The 23,335-nt window shown below is 37.7% G+C and overlaps 2 protein-coding genes and 1 pseudogene across 4 annotated transcripts in view; all 3 read left to right on the forward strand.

The window, feature by feature from the left end:
* The window catches only part of LOC108513030 (uncharacterized), a 16,743-nt pseudogene extending 14,934 nt beyond the window's left edge, over positions 1-1,809 (forward strand). The window contains exon 2 of the transcript XR_001880775.1: positions 1,716-1,809. The product of XR_001880775.1 is annotated as an uncharacterized LOC108513030 (transcript). The remainder of the gene's footprint in view (positions 1-1,715) is intronic.
* A 4,180-nt stretch (positions 1,810-5,989) lies between these two features.
* Positions 5,990-17,212, forward strand: LOC108513104 (serine palmitoyltransferase small subunit B-like). 2 transcript variants are annotated; one of them, XM_017848779.1, is made up of 4 exons: positions 5,990-6,007; positions 7,016-7,065; positions 10,784-10,822; positions 16,655-17,212. In XM_017848779.1, the coding sequence occupies exon 4, from the start codon at positions 16,687-16,689 to the stop codon at positions 16,909-16,911; it is 225 nt and encodes a 74-aa protein (XP_017704268.1). In that variant the 5' UTR covers positions 5,990-6,007; positions 7,016-7,065; positions 10,784-10,822; positions 16,655-16,686; the 3' UTR covers positions 16,912-17,212. The 2 variants fall into 2 exon arrangements, with proteins under 2 accessions (XP_017704268.1, XP_017704341.1); XM_017848852.1 differs by lacking the exon at positions 5,990-6,007 and adding an exon at positions 11,533-11,589.
* A 660-nt stretch (positions 17,213-17,872) lies between these two features.
* Positions 17,873-19,472, forward strand: SPTSSB (serine palmitoyltransferase small subunit B). Its single transcript, XM_017848942.1, has one exon. It carries the CDS (start codon positions 17,940-17,942, stop codon positions 18,168-18,170), a length of 231 nt encoding a protein of 76 aa, XP_017704431.1. The 5' UTR covers positions 17,873-17,939; the 3' UTR covers positions 18,171-19,472.
* Positions 19,473-23,335: the final 3,863 nt, after the last annotated feature.

Raw genomic sequence — 23,335 nt, forward strand, 5'->3', positions numbered from 1 at the left:
GATTCATTGACTTTTTGAAGGGTTTTTCGTGTCTCTACCTCCTTCAGTTCTGCTCTGATCTTAGTTATTTCTTGCCTTCTGCTAGCTTTTGAATTTGTTTACTCTTGCTTCTCTAGTTCTTTCAATTGTGATGTTGGGGTGTCAATTTTAGATCTTTCCTGCTTCTCTTATGGGCATTTAGTGTTATAAATTTTCCTCGACACACTGCCTTAAATGTGTCCCAGAGATTCAGGTATGTTGTGTCTTTGTTCTCATTGGTTTCAAAGAGCATCTTTGTGCCTTCATTTTGTTATGTACCCAGTAGTCATTCAGGAGCAGGTTGTTCAGTTTCCATGTAGTTGAGCGGTTTTGACTGAGTTTCTTAGTCCTGAGTTCTAGTTTGATTGCACTGTGATCTGAGAGACAGTTTGTAATAATTTCTGTTCTTTTACATTTGCTGAGGAGTGCTTTACTTCCAATTATGTGGTCAATTTTGGAATAAGTGCGATGTGGTGCTGAGAAGAATATATTCTGTTGATTTGGGGTGGAGAGTTCTGTAGATGTCTATTAGGTCTGCTTGCTGCAGAGCTGAGTTCAATTCCTGGATATCTTTTTTAACTTTCTGTCTCATTGATCTGTCTAGTGTTGACAGTGGGGTGTGAAACTCCCCCATTATTTTTGTGTGGGAGTCTAAGTTTCTTTGTAGGTCTCTAAGGACTTGCTTTATGAATCTGGGTGCTCCTGTATTGGGTGCATATATATTTAGGATAGTTAGCTCTTCTTGTTGAATTAATCCCTTTACTATTATGCCTTCTTTGTCTCTTTTGATCTTTGTTGGTTTAAAGTTTCTTTTATCCGAGACTAGAATGACAACCCCTGCCTTTTTTTTTGTTTTCCATTTGCTTGGTAGATCTTCCTCCATCCTTTTATTTGAAGCCTGTGTTTGTCTCTGCACATGAGATGAGTCTCCTGAATACAGCACACTGATGGGTCTTGACTCTTTATCCAGTTTGCCAGTCTGTGTCATTTAATTGGAGCATTTAGCCCATTTACATTTAAGGTTAATATTGTTACGTGTGAATTTGATCCTGTTATTTTACTTGTTAGTTGATGCCATTTCTTCCTATCATCAGTGGTCTTTACAATTTGGCATGTTTTGAGTGGCTGGTGCTGGTTGTTCCTTTCCATGTTTAGTGCTTCCTTCAGGAGCTCTTGTAGGGCAGGCCTGGTGGTGATAAAATCTCTCAGCATTTGTTTGTCTGTAAAGAATTTCATTTCTCCTTCACTTATGAAGCTTAGTTTGGCTGGATATGAAATTCTGGGTTGAAAATTCTTTGCTTTAAGAATGTTGAATATTGACTCCCACTCAATTCTGGCTTGTAGAGTTTCTGCTGAGAGATCTACTGTTAGTCTGATGGGCTTCCCTTTGTGTGTAACCCAACCTTTCTCTCTGGCTGCCCTTAACATTTTTTCCTTCATATCAACTTTGGTGAATCTGACAATTATGTGTCTTGGAGTTGCTCTTCTCGAGGAGTATCTTTGTGACATTCTCTGTATTTCCTAAATTTGAATGTTGGCCTGCCTTGCTAGGTTGGGGAAGTTTGTTTTTATAACACATTCTAGACTTGTGAGAGATTATCCATCTAGGTGGTTTAATGACCTTTTACATGGGACAGAATGGTTTTAAAATTTGAAGACATCTTTTGGTTTATTTAATTCAAATCTTTATTTTGCAGATGAGGAAACATCTACCCAGAGAGGAGAAGTAAACCACACCGGATCATTTCGTGAAGGAGCAAGGCTGAAGACCCAGACCTGGACTTTTTTAGGCAAGTAAATTCTGATTATATCATGGAGGCTTCCTTTGAGAAGTCTGCCCCTTCTCACTGTGAGATGGTGTCATTAACACAATGAAGCTTCCAGTTCTCTCCTAAGCAGCCAGCAATCATTTATTATACACTAGATACTATATTGCCATTTGAGATGATACAAAGGAATAAAATGGGGCAATTAGCTTTAGTGATTTGGTGGTCTCAGCTTACGGATATTCCAAGCTCCTTTGAAACATGTGCAGAAAAATGTTTATACAAAATTTGCATACATTGCAAGGGGTCCATAGGACCCTCCCTGCAAGTCCTTGACCTCCAGGTTAAGAACTCCTGCCTAGAAAAGGCCAATCCCAGCACCAGTGCCAGTGTTAGAATTGCATAGCACCAGTTACTGTCTTATTTATGGGTCTAGTGGTTAAAGGCTGCTTGTGTTTCGATGAAGGGGCTGCTTGTGTTTCGACATCCTTCATCTTTTATTTAAATGGAGCAGCATCTTATCCTTGAAGACCTTTGGTACAAGAGAGGAATATATGTTCTAATAAGCATTTAATTAACCAGATCAGACAAATTCAGAGAAAAATATGGTAAAATGAAAACATTATTTTCAAAAAATATTGACAATTAAAATAAAGATACCAATGTTTATAATAGAACATTAATTTTCTTTCTGATTCCTTTATTTTTAATAAAGAAAGAAAAGGAAGTAGAATTACAAAAAAACACCTAGATACTACTAGCTGCCTGTCCACTTTTTTTCAATCTATAGTGAGTGACCTATAGTAAAAGTGACCTATCAGCCAATGGTAGGGGACATGGACAAAAAGAAACAGATTTATCTTATGAATGATTGTTTCCTAATCCTTCCCCTTTTGCTACAGTGTTTTAGGAGATTTGTAACTCTGAAATGGTTGGCAATAGTTTCTTCATTTAAAAATATTTTTGAAAGCTCAATATTACCTTAACATTATTGATAACAAGCCTTGATTTTACTAATTCAAAAATACTTGTAGGATGCCTGGCATTTGTAAAACACTGTAAGGTATTCAGCAAAGAACAGGTGCCATTGAGGTTGCTGAAGCCTGTTTGTCTCCTTTATGACAGCCACACCAAAATTGAATAAACATTCTGAAGAATAACCTCTCTAAAACTGGCTTTGAATTTAGTAACCAGTATAAGTCACATGCCCTGCCTTAAAAATGACCCCGTTCTCTTTCATTCTTTGCCTGGTAGTCATAATCTAGCAACAGCATATTAGCATAGTGTGGTAGTAATCATAATAGCTAACATTCACTTAGCTCTTCCTGTGTGTTATTCTAAATATTTTATACTTTTTAATCATCCCAGCATTTGCCTGAATGAAGTTATCTTATTCCTATTCTCCAGTTAGAGAAACTGAGGGTCAGAGTGATTGAGTAACTTGGCCAGGGTCACAAAATTAGTAAGAACAGAGTTGGGATTCAAACCTAGACCAGACCAGAGCCCAAGCTTGTAACCACTTCACTATACCACCTATCAGCAGGATTCCCAGCCAGCTCTCCACATGGCCTCATGAGACATCGAGCCTGAGTTTCTTCATCTTCAAAACAGGGATAATTTAAGTTAGGCATCTAGCCATTGCCTACCACACTGGTACTGAAAACTGCTGTTTCTGCCAGGGGTCAGGGGGCAGTGGTGCAAGCCTGTATTCCCACCTATTTGGGAAGTTGAAGTCAGGAGGATCACTTGACTCCAGGAGTTTCAGACCAGCCTGGACAACATAGGAAAACTCAATCTCCAAAAAAAAAGAAAAGTTTCTGTTCCCTGCAAACAGTTCACATTATAAGATTCTACCATTTCTAAGGAAGATATCTGTATTTGCTTCCTAGGGCTCTTGTAACAAATCACCACAGATTTAGCAGCTTAAAACAACAGAAGTTTGCTCTCTGATTGTCCCAAAGGCTAGAAGTCTGCAATCAAAGTGCTGGCAGGGCTGTGCTCCCTCCAAGGGCTCTAGGGAGAATTCTTCCTCACCTCTTCCAGCTCTGGTGGCTTTGGGCATATTTTTTTTTGGCTTGTGACTACATAACTCTGATCTAGCCTCTGTCTTCTCAGGGCCTTCTCTGTGTCTCTCTTTTAAAAACACTTGTCCTTAGATTTAAGGCTCATCTGGGTAATACAGGATGCTCTTTTTTCAAGGTTCTTAACTTTATTGAGCTACAAAGACTTCTTCCAAAAAGGTCATATTCACTGCTTCCAAGACATGGACATAGCTTTTGGGCAGCTAACATCCGACTTACTACAATATCCCAATATAAGTATTTTTATGTTTTGGAAGATTCCCTCTGGCATTCGTCCTGACAACAAGCCAGCTTTATTCAGAGGGAGTAAATCATTTTATCTCACCACTCCTCTGCTTTGCACTGGAAGCATGTGGGTAGCCATATGGCTGGGAGCAGGTGAAGGAGGATGAAGCCAACAGTAATATCTCCACACTGTTCTCAGGAGAATCAGAAATCCACTTGGCTAAATTATCAGTGAGAGTTTTTTCTTTTAGTATATCATTGCAGTAACTCACTTCTAAGTATAAGACTATAAAATCTAAGTAATTTAGGTGCTTAAAGCAACATGTTTTGACTGAATACTCATGAATTTGACTATAAACTCCTACTTTCCCTTCTACCTCCCCTATCTCTGTCTCTGAAACTATCTGACCTGGAATACATCAGTGTAACTAACCAAGCAGGGAAATGTCCCTTGATTCAGGGATTGGCAGAGAGAGCACCGTATCAATGCTATGCCTGTCTCTATGGCCTGATCTGCCTAGTTCTCCACTCTTTTCTTTTCCTTTTTTTTTTCTTTTCTTTTTGAGACAGAGTCTTACCCTGTTGTCCAGGCTGAAGTGCAGTGGCATGACAACAGCTCACTGCAGCCTCAACATCCTTGGCTCAAGCGATCCTCCCACCTCAGCCCCTCAAACTGTGGGGATTACCATGCCCAGCATCCACTCTTTTCTGTAAAAGCACTAATAACTGAGATACAGAAGCAGATCAACTGAGGACAATGAAAGGGCAACAAGCTAGATTACTACTGTCACAAAATCACATCTATGAAAGTTCAATGTTGTCATTCACCAAAATAAGAAAAACACTGACCTCATTGCCACAGCTTTCCAGACAATGTAATAAGAAATAAAGAATAAGCAGAAGTAGGAGAGACAAATAAATACATTTTATAAAAAGTTGTATAAACATGTCTATTCAATGTTACCCAAAACAGTGCAAAGGAAACGGACAATTAGTACTAGAAAACACTATTGGAAAGGTCTTGGCTGACCAGCTCCTTATACAACCAGATTTGCTTCAGCAGAACTCTGAGAACAACGTGCTCCTGACAGATCAATATTGTAGTAACTCACCTTTTTCACCCTCAAATTATTCACTGGATAAAGGTCTTCAGTTGCTGAAGATTCATAAAATGTAGTAACAGTAGGTAGGGAAGAGAAAAAGGCTTAATTGTTCATGGTCAGGCTTCTAGCTCTTAAGAAAAACAAAGGCCTTGGAAAAAAAAATCAAGCCTTTCCTAAGGCAGTTAAGCATATCATAGAATTCACAATTCGCACAAGTACTGTAGAAGATTAAGCTTTTAGAATTTCACCGATGCCAAGAGTATACCTAAATATGTCAGCGCTCTTCTCAAGAAGGTTCTTGGGTGTTTGGCTCTTCCGAGTTTTCCCCTTCTATTTTGACAACCAAGAAGGGAACCCCAATTGGGACCTCACAATTATTATTTGACTACTGTGAATAATGCTTCTATGAATGTGGATACACCTTTAATGACTTAGAAACAACTTTTAGTGGCTTTAATGCCATTGTTAATGTTGCAGTTTGTTCACTTTTGCTTCTAAAACAAGCTGGCAGCCCTTGACAAAAGGAAAAGCCATTCAGAAGCTATATATTTTCCCTTTTCCTTCTTTAGATAACAACAAAGTTTCCTTTCTTCTTGAATAACATAGTTATAAAGAAGCTCCTCCTAAGAAATGACATTGTAGCTAAACCTTGACCTAGAAGCCATACTCTCCCTTCCAGTATTGCCAGAAATAAACAGGGACCCTTGTCCTGTTTCTATGTTAGGAAGTGAAAGGACATCAGGAGCAAGACAAGATGGACCATTCCCTTGTGACAAGTTTCTCTTCCTACTCCTAATACCCACTCAGCATCAATGTATGTGGCACTCTTTTTATTTTCTAAATATGTATCTTCTTTTTGATAGCCACACAATATTGAGATTAATCTAATCCGAATTTAGTATTTTCTATATTATCATGAGAATTTTTGTTAAAGTCAAATTCCAAATTTTCTTTCCCAGCCAGAAGTTTTTCATTCATAAATTCCTCTGTAATCTATTAGAAGATGACCAAAAAAAAAGGACTGCCTTGAAATTGCAGTTACTCAACACATGCCATGTTGCACAATGACTTCAATTGATAGTTGGACTAGAAATACATGTTTTTGTTGTTGTTGTTGTTGTTGTTGTTGTTTTGCTTTTGTTAGTGTTAATACAAATGGAAGGCAATAAAATTGGTTCAGCCCAGGCCTGGTGGCTCACACCTGTAATCTCATCACTATGGGAAGTCAAGGTGGAAGGAATGCTTGAAGCCAGGAGTCCGAGACCAGCTTGGGCAACAAAGTACAAACTGGCCTCTACAAAACTGTTTTTTAAGGATTAGCCGGGCGTGATGGCATGCGCCGATAGTCCCAGCTACTTGGGAGGCTGAGGTAGGAGGATATCTTGAGCCCCAGAGCTCAAGGTTGCGATGACTGTGATCGTGCCACTGCACTCCAGCCTAAGTGACAGAGCGAGACCTTGTCTCAATAAATAAATACAAAAACAAAATAAGGTGAGTTCAGGTAGCCACAAAACACTCTGTTCTTGTATATAACACAAAACACTGTATCAACAACAACTTGACTAAACTGTTAGTGAGACTTTTTCCTTCTAGTATATGATTTCAGTAAACTTCCAAGTATAAGATTATAAAATTTAATTAGAGTAACTTTGCTGCCTAAACCAATAATGTGCGTTGACTTACAATTGTTTGTTTCTTACTCTCTAAAGGGTCTATAAAATTATCCAACTAATGAATGTGTAGAGAAAGTTCCTTAATTGCCCTATAGTTGTTCAGTTTTCTTCCCTAGCTCTGATTCGTCATAAACTTTTTTTTTTTTCAGCTTTCTCTAAAAACTTGGACTCCAAATCCTCACCTCTAGTCTGACTTCTGGTATGCACTCTACTGTCAACATAAGGAATTGGTTGCCAAAGGAAGGCTGGGGAGTATTCTAAGATGAAAAGGAAATTCTCCCCTAAAAGTTTAAACAAGGATCGAATTTACAGTGGGGCACAGAAAACATTGGGGTCACCCACAGAGAATGTAGAGCAAGATATCTGGAAACTGAGCAGCCAATAAACTGTGGTTATGTCTAATTCTTACACAGAAGCAATATGGGGTTTTGGCATTAATCAGATGAACTTAAACCACATTCATGTCTCTGATACAATAAGAAATTGCATGTCTTTGTATCTCTGAATCTAATTGTGCTTACATGAAGATGCAGCTTGTGATTAGGCCCCTGAGACAAGAACCATCATATTGGTTGTGCAGTGCACAGCCCACACAATGGTATGCGGTGGCCCTGCCCAAAAAAAACTGGACCATTTGTTTAGAGGTTCCAATACCTTTCAAGTAGTGGCTTGCAATCATGGCTACATACACGTGTGTATTTATTTATTTATTTTAAGGTACTAGACAATTCAATTAGTGAACATAAATAAGGGGTAGTTTTTTCCCCATCAAATATACAAATCACTCCATTGTTGAAGTAAGTGTTATATTCCACAAAGACTCTTTGAGTCTATAATTTCATGAAAACTTGCAAGTGGTTTAAAGTTTTACCAATCCACAAGTAATGACAAGACACTGCAGTTGCTGTGAGTATTACTATTACATCTAAAGAGCTAAAACCCATTCCAACTCTCCTTACTACATCAAACAGGCCTAGAGACAATTATCAATTATCCCAGTTTTACCCATGGAGAAACAGTGACACAAGAAGATTTTGGAATTTACCCAAAGACACAAATAAAATAAATAAATAGAAAGAGAGGAAAAGAACTGCAATAGAATTCAAGTCTTCAAGTGTCCAGGTGTTCCCATCCTGGAATTTTTCCCATTAGAACCACTTTTCTACCTACCAATCTTAAATTATTACTCACCTAGAGTAAGCACTTCTAAGAGCTATTTTAATAAGATTTAAAACTAATTCATAAGTCTTTCTTATTCCCCTGCAAAGTCCATTAACTTTTAGCATTATGAGAAAGTTAAAAGCATTTGTTATACATTTTTTAAAATTTAGCACCAGAACCCTTCCATGCTTCAAAAAATAAAAAAATAAAAACAGATTGTAGTGAATTATCACAAAACAATCTGTCTAAAACTCACTGCCTGAAAGCAGACAATGAGAATTCAGAAGCACCTTTTATGATCCCCACATTGTGCTGTGGAAATATTAAGTAAGTTTGAGTGGGCTTCCTGCCCTCAACCAACTTACAACTGAATCACTCAGTCAGCCAACAGGCCAGCTCACCAACCAGGCACTGGGGATAAAAAGATGAATGCCGTACATTCCCAGTACCCAAAGCCCTCATAGTCTTGTGGGGAAACAGACTGTGCATAACTAAAAATGTTGCTACAATGGTAACACATAAAAGAGAGTAATAATATTTTCCTTTGCAAGAGAGGGGTCTTCTGAGAATGTTTCAAAGAAGAAAGGACATAGAAGATATGCCTTAAAATAGCTTCTTTAAGTAATAGCTTAAAATAGGAGTTTATCTAGCAGAGAATGGGCACAAGAAAACTTCAAGAAAAGAAAAGAGCATGAATGAAAACATAGAAGCTTTAGAATGAATGGCATTTAGCAGGAGAGTTGAGAGACTTAACGGGAGAGGTGAAGAAATGAAACTGTGAAAGGCCTTAAACGAAGGTTTTATTTCATAGGAAATGGAGAGCCATTGAGGGCTTTCAAGAAGAGAAATGAATCTGTTAAGTTTGGACACTTAATTCTAGCAGTAGTTTAGAAGATTGTAAGGTAAAAAAGAGACAAGTAGTTAGGCTATTTCATTAGTGCAAGCAACAGATGGAGTGAGTCCACAGCACTATCCAACAAAATATTCTGCAATGTTGAAAATATTCTATATCTCTGCTCTCCAATATGCTAGTCACTAGCCATATGTGGCTATTAAATACTAGACATTTAAATTGTCATGTGTGACTAGTGGCTGCCATATTGGACAGTATAGAGACATCTTAGAGAAGCTAACACTTAAGCCTTAAAGTAGGATTTTTCCAACTGCAGGTTGCAATTAGTAGGTTAAGAAATCAATGTAGTAAATCACAATCAGGATGTTTTTAATGAAAGAAGAGAATAACAAAATAAGGTAGAATTAACTAGAATAGATAAGAATAAATATAATGGAACAGAATAGAATAAAAAATATCAGCATGCCCTGCAAAGTATTGAGAGATGTTCATTTCAGTTATATGACTCTCTCTCTCTCTCTCTCTCTCTCTCTCTCTGTCTCTCTCTCTCTCTCTCTCTCTCTCTCTCTCTCTGTGTGTGTGTGTGTGTGTGTGTGTGTATACACCATGGATCACAATGTAAGATGTATTTTTCCTCTCTATTGTGTTTAACAAATTTTAAAAGCCAGTCTCTTATATAAGGATATTACTCATCTATGTACATAGTGGGAAAAGTTTTCCAGATAGGAAATAAAGCATCAGCAAAGTTCACTGGAGTTTAGAATAGGGATAAATCTGAATCTTTGAAGGTTTTCCTAATTAATATTTTCTCTTTTGGATAGACTTCATTGTTTAGGACAGTTGTAGATTTACAGCAAAATCAATAAGACAATACAGGGAGTTCCCATATACCCCGCATCCAGTGTCCCCTTTAAAATCTTACATTAGTATAACGTATTCATTATAATTAATGAACTAATATTGATACATTACTATTAACTAAAGTTCTTACTTTACTCATATGTCCTTAATTATTACTTAATGCCCCTTTTCTGTTTCAGGATTCTATCTGGGATATCACATTACAATTAGTCATAATGCCTCCTTTAGCCTCCTTCAGCTATAACAATTTTTCACATTTTGCTTGTTTTTGATGACCTTGGGGTTTTGGGGAGTACTGGTCGGGTATCTTGTAGAATGCCCCTCTACTGGAATTTGTCTGATACCTTTCTTTAGGTATCAGACATTAGGCTTTAGGCATTAGATTAGGCTGGAGCTATGGGTTACTACGAAGAAGACTACAGAGCTAAAGTGTCTTTTTTTACTTCATATCATGAAGACCTATTATCAACATGATTAATAATGATCAATGTTGGCCTTGATCATCTGGCTGAAGCAGGGCTTATCAGTTTTCTCTACTGTAAAGCTACTCATTTTTATCCCCATTTCCATACTGTGTTCTTTGGAAGGAAATCGCTATATTCCTAATTTTTTAAATAAATGAATTACTTAAAGGAGGGCTTGTGCTTGAGTAAGTCATATTAAGCTGTTTCCAAAGAAAGCTACTGTGAGTACAGAAAGAGTCTCTTTTTAGATACAGCATCTCTCTCTCTGCAACTGGCAGGACACTTTTATCACTTCTCAGATTTTCAGGTTCCAAATATGAAGCACCAAAAAAAAAAAAAAAAAAAAAAAAAAAATGAAGCGAGTTGATGAGTAGAGTTCCAAAGTGAGTTGAGAGTTAACCCAAAATCAACTTTAGGCCCTTCTGACTATTTAGTCCCTTATTCTGATATTCTAGAAGTAAATTTAAACCAAAATGTACAAAGTCTTTATTTTCCCCAGGAGAATAGCTACCTTTAGAATAAGAAATTCCTTAACGAGAAAATCCAATAACTTGGGGTATTTTTTTTATTTTTGGCAGGGGAGGGCTACGGATCACATCTTCTGCAATATTTCCAAGGTAAATGCCACTGTACCAAATCACCTGCTACGCCTCTTTCATTGCGGTTACCTGACTTCCTACCAGTGCTGTTCCCCAAAACAGAAAACAACAACGAAGAGCTCCCTGAGCAAGCCCAGCCAATACTTTTCCTGCAAGCTCCCCTCAGCAGTGTTCACATTCCATGACTCATACAGCAGTGTTCGTGTTACCACATGTGTTTTTTTCTTTAATTGTTACATGTATTCACTTTCTTCTCCATCCAAGCCAGAACAAAGTCCTGCCCCTGCATAATATGAGTCATAAGTCTCAAATCTTCTCCCTCTCTATCTGAGAGAGGAGGTATAACTTTATCTCCTTCTCTACTGCACACAAATCTAATGAGAGGAAAATCATCACCCATTGATAAAAGAGTAGTAACAATCAGAAATAAGAAATAATCATTTCCTCTGCATTCCCAGCTATGAAATAACTTTTAGTGGACTTCCAACACAGAAACATTCAGTCTACAGCAGGTATTATCACACAGTCTCAGCGTGTCAGAGTCAAACTGTACCCAGGCCACTGTATCCCTGCCTGAAGACACATCACAGTCTGCTTAGGAGTGCCACTTTTGAATACACAATCTCATGAAAGATCTAAGAACATTTTTAAAGTCATCAAGTTTAGAGGAAGCTTTAAAAAAAAAAAAAGAATAAACTACTCTCTCCTTCTTTTCCATATATCGAAAGTCATCTTTTCAAAAGCACATAACTGAAAACAGGAGATGCATGGTGTGCCTGAATAAAGTAAGCATTTCAAGTTATTGGTTTAGCTTTGCTGAGATATAGCACTAGGTCTCTAAGGAAGGGGATAGATTAAGATCACATTTCATTGTGAAAATTTAGGACTCTAAAATGTTTGCTATCATCTAGTTCTAGGTTATCTCTGAATAATTAATTTCATGATATTTCTGCCATCTTATTTCCTCAAATGCAGCCTCTTTTTCTAGCTTTCTTAGCATTTTTCCATGTCCTTTCCTCTCACTTAGTGCTCATTCCTGGGCCCTCGATCACTGCATGTTTGTTACATGGTCCAGTTTGCTGCTTCCTGGAAGAGCATCTCCTGCCTATAATGCCTTTGAGAATAAAGTCTTTCTGAAGCCATTAATATTCAGAAGGAGCCACATAGTAGTACTCAAAATGTATTCATTCAATGAATGAATGAATTCTCCTAACCACATTACTCATCAAATTGTCTAAAGTGGTTTTTTCCTTTTAATCTTGTATATAGTCCCATAGGAGATAAGAAAGTTGACTCACAGAAGGTAGAAATATATTACCTAAGCAAATCTAGAACCTAAAAATAGGGTGCATTCTAACAATAGATTGTAGCAGATGGTTCACCAATAATAACCAACTCTCGCTCTTCTCACCTTCTCATGATAAGAAATGACACACAAACTGTCTTTAAAATTGCTTATCATCAATAAGGGGAAAATGAATCAAAGAAAAAGAGACAATCAGTGCTTTCAAGAGATACTTCGCATGTCAGTTCTGGCTACTTAGAGGGATGAGATTGTGGAAACTGGCAAAAAAAAAAAAAATTTTTAATCTTAACTGCTTAAATGGTTAGCAGTGCAAAAGTATATTTAAAACAGCCAGATTTAAAGTCACTGCAGATTTAGGGTATTTGTGATCAAGATCTTACCATGTATCCACTATTGGTTTTATACAGGTTGGTGTGCTTTTTATCTGCTGTTTCTTTTATTCAGTGATTGATTGATTGGTTTTTAGCAGTTTAAAACAATAGACATTAATTATCTTGAAGTTTCTATGGCTCAGGAATCTGGATACAGATTAGCTGGGTGCCTCTGGCTCAGGGTCTTTCTCAAGGCCATCATTAAGGTGATGGCTAGGGCTGCCCAAGCAAGGAATTCTAATTTTAATAGAGAACGCAATAGCCAGGAAATTAATCAATGCATTAAAAAAAAAAATTAGAGTGTTTTGTTTTGTTTTGTTTTTGCCAAGATCTCACTATGTTTCTCAGGCTGGACTTGAAGTCCTAGGCCAAAGGGATCCTTCCCCCTGGCCTCAGCCTCTCTAGTACCTGAGACTATTGTCCTGCCCCACTAGGCCTAGCTTAATTAGTGCAGTTTGTATGTTTGTTTGTTTGTTTGTTGAGACAGAATTTTTGTCCAGGCTGGAATGCTTGTTGCCCAGGCTGGAGTGCAATGGCGAGATCTCGACTCACTGCAGCCTTTGCCTCCTGCCTCAGCCTCCCCAGCAACTGGGATTACAGGTGCCCACCACCGTGCCCACCACCATGCCCAGCTAATTTTTTGTATTTTTAGTAGAGACAGGGTTTCACCATGTAAGCCAGGCTAGTCTCAAACTCCAGAACTCAGGTGATCCACCTGCCTTGGCCTCCCAAAGTTTTGGGATTACAGGCGTGAGCCACCGAGCCCGGCAATTAGTGCAGTTGTAAAAGCCACAACAAGGCCAGGTGCAGTGGCTTATGCCTGTAATCCCAGCACTTTGAGAGGCAGAGGCGGGCAGATCACCTGAGGTCAGGAGTTCGAGACCAGCCTAGCCAACATGGTGAAACCCCATCTCTACTAAAAAAAAAAAAAAAAAAAAAGATTAGCCAGGCATGGTGGCGCATGCCTGTAATCCCAACTACTCAGGAGGCTGAGTGAGGAGAATCTCTTGAACCTGGGAGGTACAAGTTGTAGTGAGCAAAGATTGTGCCACTACATTCTAGCCTAAGTGACAGAGTGAGACTCTGTCTCAAAAACAAACAAATAAATAAATAAATAAATAAATAAATAAATAAATAAAAATCCATGACATATAGACAAAAGTTAATAATATTTCTAAGTAAGCAATATTATCTCATTTGTAAAAGTGAAGAGTATTAAGAATATTTTAAACAGGTTCTCAGTACACTGTTCATTCTGAAACAGTAATGCCCAAGGGAAGAGTAGAGGTACAGATTTTCTGAAATAATTGGGCTCCAAAGTCATTTCAACTTGACTCCAGAATGCAGCGTTATCACATGAACTTAACGCCTCCTCCTCTCAAACCCACCACAGCATTGCCCTAACTCAGAGGTTGAAGATAAAACAGGTAACCTATCCAACTAGCCCCTATAGCTCCTGCCCTCACTCTGGCCATTCCCACCTCTTCAGTGTCATCACACTCCCTGCTCCCTTCTCCCTCAGTGGCCCCTCGAATCCAGCCTATGTCTTCCCACCTCCAACCTTTGCACATATTGTTCCCTCTGTCTTGGCTGTTCTCCCCACTTCACTGCCTATTCTATCTATTTGACTCATAATGATCCCTTGGACCTTATCTCAAAAGTCTCTTCCTCAGAGCTGTGCTTAGGTTTCCCACAGCCCCTTATACATAGTATTTTTCCTTTAGGGCACTTAAAGCCCGTATAAAAGAAGGCTTTCCACAGAGTCAGCCTTTTGCCCTTCCATCCCTTCTGCTGTGTGATGTACACAGCATTCAAGGCACCATCTTAGAAGCAGAGACGGAGCAGTGTCCTCACCTGACACCAAAACTGCTGGGCCCTTGATCTTGAACTTCCACCCTGCAGAACTAGGAAATAAATCTCTATTATCTATAAATTTCCCAGTCTAGGATATTTTGTAATAACAGCACAAACAGACTAAGGCACTCTCCTTCTGTCATTCATTTTCTCCAAGACCTAACCATATTGACTTCTGCTGTTTCTGTGAAGCCAGAGCTGGGAGAAAGAACATTGGAGGTAACTTCTCACTGAAGTCCACCTACCAACTTAAATTTCATAATTTAAATTATTGAAGTAATTTAAATCAAATTATTTCGTTCTTACTCTGGCTTCTAGGAAAGATGGGAAGCTGACTTTTCATTCCATAAGAAAGTCAGAATGCTTCAGTTTTGTATTATCTATTTGTCTGGATTATCTTAGCCATTATTATAGATAACTGTGACCTGATCACACAGGGGCTTTCCATTTTACGTTTTTGTGAAAATGATCCTTGTCAAAATGGATCACTTCTTATGAAAGCCAAGCTGCATGAAAATCAGTAATAGCTAACTGTATTCTACTTATGTTGAGACTATGAGTGCTCTATAATTATTTTTTTAAGTTGGTTACCTGTTATTCGTTCATCTACTCATTCCTTCAGCAAATACTTACTGATGACAATCTTTGTGCCATGCATTGTCCTAGCATCCAGCATACAAAGATCAATGAGAGTTTCCCCATAGCCTAAGGAGTCCACAGTCTTATAGAACAAATGCATCTTGCTTATACTCAAAAGAAAAAAGAGACATTTTCAGGTCAGAAGATAGAAATTATCTTAAAAAATCCTAACTGTGCTTTGAATAGTAAAAGTTAACAAAGTGAACTTTGATGATGCGACACCATCTTATTGTTAGGAGTAAGCAAAAGAGGCACAAAGATGATCCTGTATTTTCAGAGACACCCACCACTATGCCTATGAAAGTCTGCAGTATCTCCCAGGAAGCCTTTTTTTGTTTGTTTTTTCCTCTCCTTGAGACAGAGTCTCCCTCTGTCTCCCAGGCGGGAGTGCAGTGGCACAATCTCAGCTCAATGCAATCTCCACCTCCCAGGCTCAAGTCATCCTCCCACCTCAGCGCCCCAACCCCTCCCCTAGTAGCTGGGATTACAGGCGGATGCCACTACACTCAGCTAATTTTTGTATTTTTTTAGTAGATATGGGGTTTTGCCATGTAGCCAGGCTATCCTCAAACTCTTGGCCTCAAGTGACCTTCCCACCTCACCCTCCCAAAGTGCTAGGATTACAGGCATGAGCCACTGCACCCAGCCCCCAGGAAGCTTTCTAAGAAATGACTTCTTTCAGGGAAGTTTTACTTGTGGTTATAACTGTGGTCCTATCTGAAGACTAATGAAACACTAACGTGGTTTTTATAAGTTCTCTACTACAAAACCAAATGACCACCTAAAGGTATGCTTAGGGCTTCCCATTTGTTTTGGGGCTCCCTAAGACCACCCACATGTCCAGTGATTCACCAGAAGGACTTGTGGGAGTCAACATATATTTATCCACAGAGTGTCTATTCGTGAGCACATCAGAAGCATGTACATGAATTTCTCCAGATTCTGGAGCATTATCCACCTAAGAGTTCCTTTCTCTACCAGCAAAAACTGCAGTAATGTATGTACAGCTTCTGCCTAGGGAGACCGATTAGAAAGAAATTCAGCATTCAAAGTTTATATTGGGGCTGGTCATGTGGGCACACTTTGCTTGGCAATTAAAAATTCCAGACTACCAGAATACAGTAGATATTCACTATAAATTATATTGCTTGTACAGGTTAGGCACAGTGAATCTTCCTTATCTGTTAGGAAATGGAGAGAACATTCCAAAGGCCACGTTCTCAGCATGCCCTTCTGAAGAGTAGTAGCCTTGGGCTTACTATGTTATTTATTCTGTGCACACCACTTTTAAATCTTCTGTTAGAATATATGTTGTAGGAAATAGAAAAGTTAACTTTTATTTCTCTTTGTATACATGGCTCAAGAAAACGAGGCTAACCTCAATTTTAGGTACTGTTATCACTAAAGTTATTTCTAACAATTATCATGTTTAGATAGATATTACCATTACTGATAGTATTATTGCTGCCAATTTTAGTAGTAATTATTAGTAGTGGTGACAATACTATTAATTTTATAGTTAATATAGTATGTATTATTTTACAGAATATTCATGTATTAATCATGTATTCACTGATCTTTAACTAATCTTTGAAAGATTTTAACATTCTGAGATAATGAAAATTTAAAGAGATTCTTTGTTTGGTTCCTTATCCTCTAATCTGTTACATTCTTTAACAGCACAAACTTACTGCAACTTGAAGGACCCAACCATGGATTTGAGGCGTGTGAAGGAATATTTCTCCTGGCTCTACTATCAATACCAAATCATTAGCTGCTGTGCTGTTTTAGAGCCCTGGGAGCGATCTATGTTTAACACCATCTTACTAACCATTATTGCTATGGTGGTATACACTGCCTATGTCTTTATTCCAATCCACATTCGCCTGGCTTGGGAATTTTCTCAAAATATGTGGATATCACAGTACCATTTCTAATTGATCTTGTTCACGTTCAGTGAAATGGCATTGCATATTTATATATTGCTTACAACTTATTGATTTAGGTAACTATTGTGTCTTCCTTCACTATCTGACCTGAAAAGCACTCTCTTCTCTATGCACTCTTATATTCTGCCTTTCTGCCTGGAGCTTGAAATAGATGTCTCTTCAGTTTCTTTTGCACATGCTACATTGTGCATCAGACCATAGATAATACAATGACTTTACCTCACAAATCAAATTCTCTCAACACAAATCTATGAATTTAGTTTATTTAAAATCAGAACAATTTCCTACAAATTATTTTGGAAAATAGGCTCATAACAGACCTACCAGAATCATACTTAAAGTGCTCCCTTGACACTTATTCTATACTGAAGGGTAAATTTTAAAATGCTTTTAGGCTACTGTCAGAAGTATCCTATCTTTGTTTATGATGTATAAAAGATGTGAATAAATTATATNGGTTAGGCACAGTGAATCTTCCTTATCTGTTAGGAAATGGAGAGAACATTCCAAAGGCCACGTTCTCAGCATGCCCTTCTGAAGAGTAGTAGCCTTGGGCTTACTATGTTATTTATTCTGTGCACACCACTTTTTAAATCTTCTGTTAGAATATATGTTGTAGGAAATAGAAAAGTTAACTTTTATTTCTCTTTGTATACATGGCTCAAGAAAACGAGGCTAACCTCAATTTTTAGGTACTGTTATCACTAAAGTTATTTCTAACAATTATCATGTTTAGATAGATATTACCATTACTGATAGTATTATTGCTGCCAATTTTAGTAGTAATTATTAGTAGTGGTGACAATACTATTAATTTTTATAGTTAATATAGTATGTATTATTTTACAGAATATTCATGTATTAATCATGTATTCACTGATCTTTAACTAATCTTTGAAAGATTTTAACATGCTGAGATAATGAAAATTTAAAGAGATTCTTTGTTTGGTTCCTTATCCTCTAATCTGTTACATTCTTTAACAGCACAAACTTACTGCAACTTGAAGGACCCAACCATGGATTTGAGGCGTGTGAAGGAATATTTCTCCTGGCTCTACTATCAATACCAAATCATTAGCTGCTGTGCTGTTTTAGAGCCCTGGGAGCGATCTATGTTTAACACCATCTTACTAACCATTATTGCTATGGTGGTATACACTGCCTATGTCTTTATTCCAATCCACATTCGCCTGGCTTGGGAATTTTTCTCAAAAATATGTGGATATCACAGTACCATTTCTAATTGATCTTGTTCACGTTCAGTGAAATGGCATTGCATATTTATATATTGCTTACAACTTATTGATTTAGGTAACTATTGTGTCTTCCTTCACTATCTGACCTGAAAAGCACTCTCTTCTCTATGCACTCTTATATTCTGCCTTTCTGCCTGGAGCTTGAAATAGATGTCTCTTCAGTTTCTTTTGCACATGCTACATTGTGCATCAGACCATAGATAATACAATGACTTTACCTCACAAATCAAATTCTCTCAACACAAATCTATGAATTTAGTTTATTTAAAATCAGAACAATTTCCTACAAATTATTTTTGGAAAATAGGCTCATAACAGACCTACCAGAATCATACTTAAAGTGCTCCCTTGACACTTATTCTATACTGAAGGGTAAATTTTAAAAATGCTTTTTAGGCTACTGTCAGAAGTATCCTATCTTTGTTTATGATGTATAAAAAGATGTGAATAAATTATATGGAACCCCTAAGTCTTATTTTCTAGTAAACTGATGATACTAGAAATTCTTTTACTTCAAATGCAAAAGAGTAAGCTGGAGGCAATTATTTCCTTTCATCCACAGTTCATGAATTGTTTTAAATGCTTCTTAAAGCCTGGCTTTATAACCGTTTAAAATCAACAATGTTGATTTTAGATAACCAAGTAAGTATTATAATACAAAATAATTTTAAGTGTAGGAAACTAAAGTATAATCAAAGTAAATTCAGATATTGTGATTTGTGGTATTGCCTTGCCTTGCATGATGCTGGGGGGAAAAGAGAAAGGAAATTGTTTTCTTTTTGTGCTTTTATTCAGTGGAGGGGGAAAAAAGCATGTATTGGGCCACAGGAAGAAAAGCTAGTAAGTAGGCTGGAAGTAATATTCTACCAGCAGGAACTCAACGGCTCCAGTTAAGTGCTTTGATATAGTGGCTCCTTTGCAGAGCCAAAACAAGATTTATTAAATTTCCTTCAAAGTGTTTATCTTTAAAACAAATATAAGGTTTTAATTATACTGCTGAAGCGAATGTGAATGCCAAAGACTAAGTTTTACAGTTTTGCTTTCCTCCCAATAAATATTAATGTATGTAATTCTAGAGGGTAAAAATGTAAATAGGTTTGAACAATATTTGCACCTTTGTTTGTGTTATGAAAACATTTTTTCCAAGGCGAGCTGGAGAGAAAGATGTTTGGCATGTCAAATTAACTTGCATGTTTGTTAAAAAAACAAACACATGCTTTGAAGAGAAACCAGATCTGAACATGTATTTGTTGAGTTTTGCAAAATAAAATTAATTTTGTAAGTAAATATCTATTTCCAGATTTACTTTTTTTTTTCATGTTGCACTAAATATCTAGATGGTACATTGCACATTTCTCCCCAGCTTATCATTTTTTACTAATCCAATGTGGTAACTGGTCTTAAAATGGTAACAAAAACCTAACATTTATCAAGGGACTTCTCCACGCTGGACACATTTTCCATGTTCGAGTAGGTGCAAACGTCTCCTACTTACAGGTAAAGACCCTGAAACTTAAAAAGGTTACATTTCTTATTCAAGGTCGATTAGCTACCAGTAGCATAGCAAGGATGCAAATCCAGGTCAGGACCACACCAGGCCCTGCAAATATTTTGCACACGAAAGCCCAGGGGAGGACAAAATGAACAAATGGAAGTTGATGGGATGAGTGTCACCAACGTTTGAAAGTAGAACTCCATCAAATAAAAAGAAGAGCATTAGGAGACAGCCGAGGTTGGAGGAATGATAAGCCGAGGTCCCAGCTGTCACCTTTTTTGCTGTGCCTAGGATGCTGTGTTCACCCATTTCTATGCTTTCAAGGCCCACATGCCTATTTTGAAAGATTGCTTTCACTTCTAAATATTTAAAGAGAATTCTCAGTTAAGCATGAACTTGGATGCATTCCCAGTTCATAATGATTCAACACCCTTATATACATGGACCCCGGCTGAGCACTCTTGGAATTCAATCACAAAGATACGGCATTGACCTTCTCAAAAAATCCTCCATCTAAAAATAAGAGAGAGTTAAAATAAACATGAATAGACACAGCAAAGCTTAATAAAAGATTATTGCAAAACACCACCCCAAGATGTCACTTCGAAGGTGTTTCTTATGAGCGGTCAAAATAATAACACAGGGTCCAAAAAACATAATCAAAAATAGTTTGGGGGAAAAAAACCTATCAGCATGTAGTGGGAAAGAATTCAGCATGTAGTGGGAAAGAAGAGTAAGCATTACTTTCCCTGCCTGCTAAGTTTATTTTCTAGACATGGCAGAGACATTCTTTACCTTGACCACAGTTTGCCTAGATTAGAAATACTTTTCATGTGTTTTTCCTTTGCTTCCATTACTTAGATATTTCAATGATGTGTACAGAACTTTAAAAACAAGAAAGGCCAAAGGTTCCGTGGTTGCAGTGAACTTGCATTTGTCACTCACCAAACGAGAAATTGTAAAATGTTCTTTCCCTGGTATTGGCCAAGTCAACAATTACTTTTATCTGCTTGTGCAACAAAAAAAAAAAAATGTCAACATATCAGGCAGTTTAAATATCAAGACAGGACTAACCAATCTTCATTAGGTTGTTTGTGGGAAAAAAAAGTCACTCGTCCGCATTTTCTGTTTTTTTCTTCTTCCAACACAAATATATTTAGATCCTCTTACTGGGGTGATCCCCAGTAAGATTTGTCCTTATTTCTGTATCCGCTGATACAGAGCTTAGCAAATTCCCACCCAAGAGGACATTATGTAGCTCCTTCTACCCTGTGACCACACAAAAACAAAGAAGCTCAGTGTCTGTATTGGGCCAACCTCAAGATAGACAGCTCCTGGCTATGGACCAAAAGAGTAACAGTCATTCATTCATTCAATAAATTTATTAAAAGTCAACCATGTATTGATGGATAGATAGAAGGATAGAAAAACGAAAACATATGTGATGAAGAAAATATAACAATAGAAACTAGATGCTAGGTATACAGGTATTCATTGTAAAATTCTGTTAACATTGCGTTTGAAGATTTTTACTTAAAAACATAGGGAATAAAATCCTACCATGTGCTAGTCTTTGGGCTTCGTACTAGAAAATGAAAATGAATGAGACAGAAGCAGAAACATCTCTGGATTTATTAATGATACTATCTGGTAGGCAAGATAACAACAACAAAAAAATTCAAGCAAACAAAATATTTATGAATTGTGATAAAGTTAAAAAAAAAAAAACACTAGTGTGCTAGAAAGACAGCGACAGGTGGCGGGGGATGATGAAGCCCTTGGGGCAAAGGGAACATAGTTCTTCCAGCTGCAGTAGAGCAGGATTCAAACTTCTCTAATTGAGGGACTGTAAGCAAGGGGGTGATGTGGAAGGAATGTGATGTCATTTATGCTGTAAGATGGTGGCACTGGCTGTGGTGTAAGAGTGGATGGGACAGAGGCATGATTTACCACCATAACCTGTTTCAGACCATGATCCAAGTCCCCCATTCTTTCTGGAACCTCAAGATGGCATATAAGCATCTATACCCACTTTAGGGTGTTGGGGTAATCATTCTATGATTCTTCTCCATGCACATTAATAAATTTGTCTGCCATTTCTCCTATTAAGCTGCCTTTTGTCAGTTGATTTTTCAATGAATCTTCAGAGGCCAAAAGGGACGTTTTCCCTTGGTAACCCCCTGAAACCCTACTTATCTCTCGCACCTTACCATGCAAATGCAATACTTTCCTCCCAGTCCTGAGTTATATTTACCTGAGCCAGGGAAGGTACCTGGCTTCAAAGAGGGAAAAGAGAAGTTCATCACCCACATATGCATATTCTGTACCTTTCAGGTGTTGGCTGCCTCAGAATTATGCAGGTGTTCCTTCTGAAGAGCACAGAGAACCACAGCACATGGTTTTTTGCACTACATATTCTCATAAAAGCTCACTAAATGAATGGATTGATGAACAAATCAAGCCCTTTTACAACTCCAGAGTAGAGGCATTGAGTCATATTCCAGACATGATTTGTCACTAGCATTTTTATGAAGTCACTCACCTAAGGTGGGTTTTTAAACATCTGGTGAAGGTTTTGAGAGACCTTTGTCCCTCTCTTGTATTCTCCTACCCATTATTCCTTCTCTCCTGCTCCTATTTATTCTCACAGCAATCCCCACATGAGCATTTTTTTAAAAGGGAGGATATTTTTTTAAAAGTTCATTGATCCATCTGTAAAGATCGGCAACTGTTTTCTCCTCAAGTACTGGACCATTTGTTCTCAGCTCTGGTTGTACATTAGAATCGTCTGGGAGCTTTAAAAACTACCAATGCCTGGCCCTGACCAGAGAAACTAAATCGAAACCCCAGAAGGGAGTGCCCAACATAGTAGTTTTAAAAACTCCCCAGATAATTCTAATACTTGGCCAAGATTGAGAACCACTTTAACAGGCTTTTAGTGAATGCTGATTAAATCACTAAAATCCATCATCAAGGTGGATATTCCTCTGTACCCTCCCACTTGCCAGGCTTGTCGAACATGTCTATAATATGATTAAGGAACTACTCTTTCTCTAGATACAGTCTTGATCATAACAAACAGCGCTTCCTTACTGTTTTTCAGTAAAAGTACTCAACACTCCCATAGAAGCTTGAAGTGCTTAATAGTTAGCATCACAGTCCCCGCTGCATTTTGTTCCACTTAATGATGTCTTCAATCATTTCATCATGCATCATTTAAAAGCAGCAAAATATCACAAATTATGCTTACAGGCATGAAGCTCTAAAGAACACTCAGTCTGCTACTGATGAGCTTGGTGGAGCACTTTCATTTGCAACGTGAGTACAAGATCGTGTCATAATAATTTGGTTAAGTCAGATAGATAGTACCATCAGCACCGCTGTGGAGCATGCAAATCTGTGCATTTCACAATAATATCACAATAGGGCACCTCATGGATGAATGAGTGTACCTTGCTTCCTTTTGTTTTTAATTACTTGCAGTTATATGTATTTATTTTAACAAACTTATTTGGACCCAGACTTGGCTCCAGAACCGGTGTGGGTTTGTTGTTGTTGTTGTTTGTTTGTTTGTTTAAGATTTAGGGGTACATGTGCAGGTTGGTTACACGGACATGAGGATATAATGAATATATTGCATAATGTGCTGAGGTTTGTGCTT

The sequence above is a fragment of the Rhinopithecus bieti genome, unplaced genomic scaffold (assembly GCF_001698545.2).
Source record: "Rhinopithecus bieti isolate Rb0 unplaced genomic scaffold, ASM169854v2 scaffold_55, whole genome shotgun sequence".
Classification (NCBI taxonomy): Eukaryota; Metazoa; Chordata; class Mammalia; order Primates; family Cercopithecidae; genus Rhinopithecus; species Rhinopithecus bieti.